Genomic DNA, 4,753 nt, shown 5'->3' on the forward strand with positions numbered 1-4,753 from the left:
TAATTAACAACTAATGAGCCTTCCAGCATCAAGACCTCCTCGTATCTGGACCTCCGTCTTGACAATCCGACAGCCTTGCTATCCGACATAGAAGAAGGTTTTACATTTAGTGTCGGGTTATCGAGTCACGACTGTATTTGTGTTCACTTGGTGGACTTTTATCACCTTGAGGAGCACCTGTCCAACACTGACTTTTAGACGCTTTGTTGAATGTACAGGATTCACACACTTACTCGTGCTTCTATGAGCCTCAGTCAATATCTTCCAGACTTTCACCGCTACTGTTCCTCTGGTCCAGTCCAGTTCTCACTGAGGCTCCCAGAAGCACCACAAGCTGAATGACTGAGAATCTACACATCCTTCACTGGTGTTATTTTTCAGATGGGATTGATTCCCAGAGTTGAGTCGGTCCAAGACTTCTGCTCCCAGAGTGACCTCGACTCTTTCCGCCGCTTTCATTGTACTGGATTGGCTGCTGACCCCAGCTCTCAGGAGTCACTACCAGAAGTCTGTGAGGAACTGATCAAGAGCCTGTCGGCACGAATCCACAAAGGAGCTGTTCGTAAGTACTTCAGTCCATTAAACAAAGGACACGTTCGTTCGGGGTTATCACACATTAGCGTTGGTATTGTACATCCAGCTGGAGGTTGAAATGTTGCTGGACAGACAGACGGGTCACACTGGCATCACGTCTCTGCCTGCTGGCTCCCCATCTGATAAATACTGCAGGTTTAAGGACATCTGTGCACATTAAAGCACCAGCTGGGTTCAGTGTCTTGCCCAAGGACAGTCCAGTACATGGAGGGTTCGGGTCGTGTAGCCCGCCTGTCCTGCACTGCTCTGGGCTTGATAATCTCTGCGTTGTGTGTGAAGAATAATGTCGGTTGCTACTGGAGTGGAGTTTATCTCCACAGGAACACTGTTCAAAGATAAAGACAGTCCAGGCTCCTCCATGCACGTCCTCAGAGAGGAGGCCACCAACAGCCGCCCTGTAGTAACTAAACCGTTACCAAACAATTTCTTCACCAAAATGTTTGTAAAGGTGTAATAACATGCCTTAAAATGTTGAAGTTCAACTCCCGTGGGAAACCCTGAAAAAAACCTGCTCAGGTTAGGGTACCGATAACCGATTGATGAAAAATCGATTTTTAAAAATCGATCCTTAAGTAACTTATGAGGAGTCAAATCAGGGTTTGTTCATGATTCTGAGTTCATTGCCAGCGTTTATATTTCACCACTAGCACTCCATTGTTGAAAAAGATCACACTCACGTTTACATTCACAACAGCTTTTATTTCACATCCTTATACACAGCTCAAAAAATAAAGGGACACTAAAATAACACATCCTAGAGCTCAATGAATGAAATATTCCAGCTGAAAATCTTTATTCATGACATAGTGAAATGCGTTGAGAACAAAATATCACAAAAATGATCAATGTGAATCTAAATTATTATGCCATAGAGGTCTAGATTTGGAATCATACTCAATAAAAGTGTAAAATCACATGACGGACTGATCAAACTTCAGTGGAAACTCCTCCAGACCCGTCAGAATGAGGCTCAGTAGTGTGTGGCTTCCACCTGCCTGTAGGACCTCCCTACAACATCTGGACCTGCTCCTGATGAAGCAGGATGTTCTCCTGAGGGTTCTCTCCCACACCTGGATTAAAGCATCATCCACTCCTGGACAGTCTGTGGTGCAACGAGACACGATGTCCCAGATGTGCTCAGCTGGATTCAGGTGTGGGGAACGGGCCGGCCGGTCCATAGCATCAATGCCTTCATCATCAGGAGCTGCTGANAAAAATCTCCTGAGTTGCAGAGATTTCAACTCAGCATAAAAAATCATATAAGAAAAACCTAATCTGACAGGTAATGTCAGTAAAAAGACAACAATATATCAAAAAAAAATCAAGAGCAAAGGGAGCTGTTACAAGTTGCTGCCACCTAGCGGCGCATTCCAGAACGATGGAATGAACCATTAAATAAACCATTAAACCATTACCAAACGAACCATTAACTAACTCCAGATCTTACCTGACCACACTGTGAGAACACTTTCTGTCTCTCCCTGTTTGTCTCAGAGACCATCCAGCATCATGAAGAGCTTTGATGCCACTCAGCTCTCCACATTTTACCATTTTGAACAGAAATGAGGAATTTAAACTGAATTCATCTCCTTCTACCCAGATCTGAGCCGCTGGGCTTCTCTGAGGAGCCAGACATGGATCCAGCAGAACATTCAGCCACTAAAACTCATGGTTATGTTCAGGATGCAAGTAACACCTGGAATCTGACGTCTGAATAACCAAGACATAATAATAATAATAATAATAAAAATGTACTTCAATGCTTTTTTTGTAAAAACAGTAAATTTAAAAATTCATGTATAACAATTTTGTTTAAAGATCTTCTACATCCTGGTGTATTAACTGTTACAGAAACATAAAACATGATGCTGGTCATTGCCAACGCTGTTGATTTAGAGCAGCTGTGGCATAAACCAGACACTGGGTGGCGCTCTAGTACATTAGTACACCTGGGAAATGCATGCAGCGTCTACACTTATAGCGCTTTATGCTGAATGTTGATCTGATCACATGATGGCGCTGTGATCAGAAACTGGTTGGCAGGAAGACATTAATGTTTTAATGTTGCTCCTGTCTGTGTTTGTGTTCAGGAAGGTTTCTGGGGTTTAGGAAACTCTGTGTACCGATGCTCACCCTGCAACTGTGATATCGGCGGAGCTCAAGGAACCATGTAAGATTTATTCTGCCTTTTAAATATCCAGTGTTCATGACGCCTGTGAAACACAGTGCAGTGCATTATGGGTAAACTGACCTTCTGTTTCCTCAGGTGTTCTCCAGAGGACGGACAGTGTCCCTGTTTACCCAACATGATTGGTCGACGGTGTTCTGACCCTGCCCCTGGCTACTTCCTGCCTTCATTGAACTACTTCCTGTATGAGGCGGAGCTTGCCGCACCACTTCCAGGAGCTTCACCGCCTTCTTCTTCTTCTCTGGTGTGTAAGAGTGACACAGTGATGGCATCTGAGGGTACCCAGAACCAGAATGCTTGTATTGCTGCTGTGCTGTACACAGTGACACTCGGAGTGCTGCTCCAGGTGGTGAACCTGATCAGTCTAAAGGTACAAAACAGAGTTTACAAATAATAATAGACACGGTAAGAAAATGGTGAAGGGAAGGCAGCAGGTGGAGCTCACAAAACACCCAAATATACATACATATATGTATATATATATATATATATGTAGAGAACACGATGAACGTCAGGAGGTGCAGTTGTTCTTTAAGGAATATGAAATTGCACATTGATAAAAGTTATTGCACTGATATTTAGCACTGATGAGGTTTATTGCACATATTTTCTTAGTCGTCACATTTTTGTGGATCAGTAGTGGTTCTGGGTTCTGTACGGTGACAACTCTCAAAAAGAAACTATCCCTGAGTCTGTTTGATGGTGCTTTGAGTGACGGCAGCGCCTGCCAGAGGGCAACAGGTCAAACATGTGGTGTCCAGAGTGGGACGAGTCCTCAATGATGCTACTAGCGCTGCTGATAGCGAGAGCTAGCCAAGTCCTGTTGGTCGGTCAGCCTCTGCAGAGCAGCCGGTGGACCATGCTGAGCTGCAGTACGGTAGGAGGCCACAAGCTGCTTCTCCTCCAGCTGTTCAATCTGAGCGCTCCCAGGATGTGCAGGCGCTGCTGGGCCTTCCTCACCACGGATGGGTGTTGACAGACCAGCAGGGGGCACCCATGACCTGAACCCTCAGAAACCTGAACGAGGGCTCTTTTCCAGTCGCAGTATCAATGTGTATTTATACACAGTAATACTGTGTATAAATACACAGTACGTATTAGTGCGTGTACTCACAGTATCAATGTGTACTTATATGCAGTATATGTGTGTATTCTCAGCTGAATCCGGTACTGCCTTCCTGTGAGAAGTACTACAGAGAGCAAGGCTTCGACTTTAAGATCTCTAACGGACGAGTCGTCTTGGTTCGTAGGACTCGGCGACTCGCCCGCCGGCGGCGACAAGGACAGGTGGGATTCCTGTTGGACTTAGATTTGACCAATGGGAGATGCTGGCATCACCCTCCGGCCAATCAGATGGTCCTCCTGTGAGTCTTGCTGACGTGTGATTGGTCCTGTAGGAGAACAGCATCCCTCTGGAGCCGGGCCACGCCCTGCAGATCATCCCCCGCCAGAGGTCAGCTGATCAACCTGTAACCTGGACTGGCCTGGGATTGGTCAGGCTGTTGGAGGGGGCGGGGCTTAGATTCACTGTGGACAACCTCCCATCATCAATGGAGTACCAGCTGGTGATCCGCTATGAACCGGAGGTGAGCAGAACCTCAGCGTGGTGGTGGTCCAGGTCCTGAATCTGAAGCTTAAAGCTAAAAACAGACATGTAGTTTTACCACGTGACAGAAATCTGTTTAAAAATACTTTTTATAGACAAACATCAGAACGAAATTCACTAAAATTATAGAACTTAAATGAAGACCTGCAGAATGCTGTCGGTGTAGAGACCACTAAAGAAACACAGTGGAGTTGATTCAGCTTTTAAAGTCACAGATACACCAAGTGATTTCGAAACAGCCATCCATCATCTCTACACCTGAACCCTCACTCGGGGGCGGAGTCTATCCCAGCTGACTCAGGGTGAAGGCAGGTTCACCTGGACAGGTAACCAGTCTATCACAGGGCTACACTTAGAGACAGACA

At 45.6% G+C, this 4,753-nt stretch overlaps 1 protein-coding gene across 1 annotated transcript in view; it reads left to right on the forward strand.

Annotated features, from left to right (window-relative positions):
• Positions 1-107: 107 nt before the first annotated feature.
• The window catches only part of LOC103366620 (laminin subunit beta-4-like), a 52,961-nt gene continuing 48,315 nt past the window's right edge, over positions 108-4,753 (forward strand). Inside the window, exon 1 of the mRNA XM_008294391.1 lies at positions 108-562. Within this exon, the coding sequence (XP_008292613.1) occupies positions 382-562 (181 nt within the window). The 5' untranslated portion in view covers positions 108-381. The remainder of the gene's footprint in view (positions 563-4,753) is intronic.

Source organism: Stegastes partitus, unplaced genomic scaffold (assembly GCF_000690725.1).
Source record: "Stegastes partitus isolate 25-593 unplaced genomic scaffold, Stegastes_partitus-1.0.2 Scaffold958, whole genome shotgun sequence".
Lineage (NCBI taxonomy): Eukaryota > Metazoa > Chordata > Actinopteri > Pomacentridae > Stegastes > Stegastes partitus.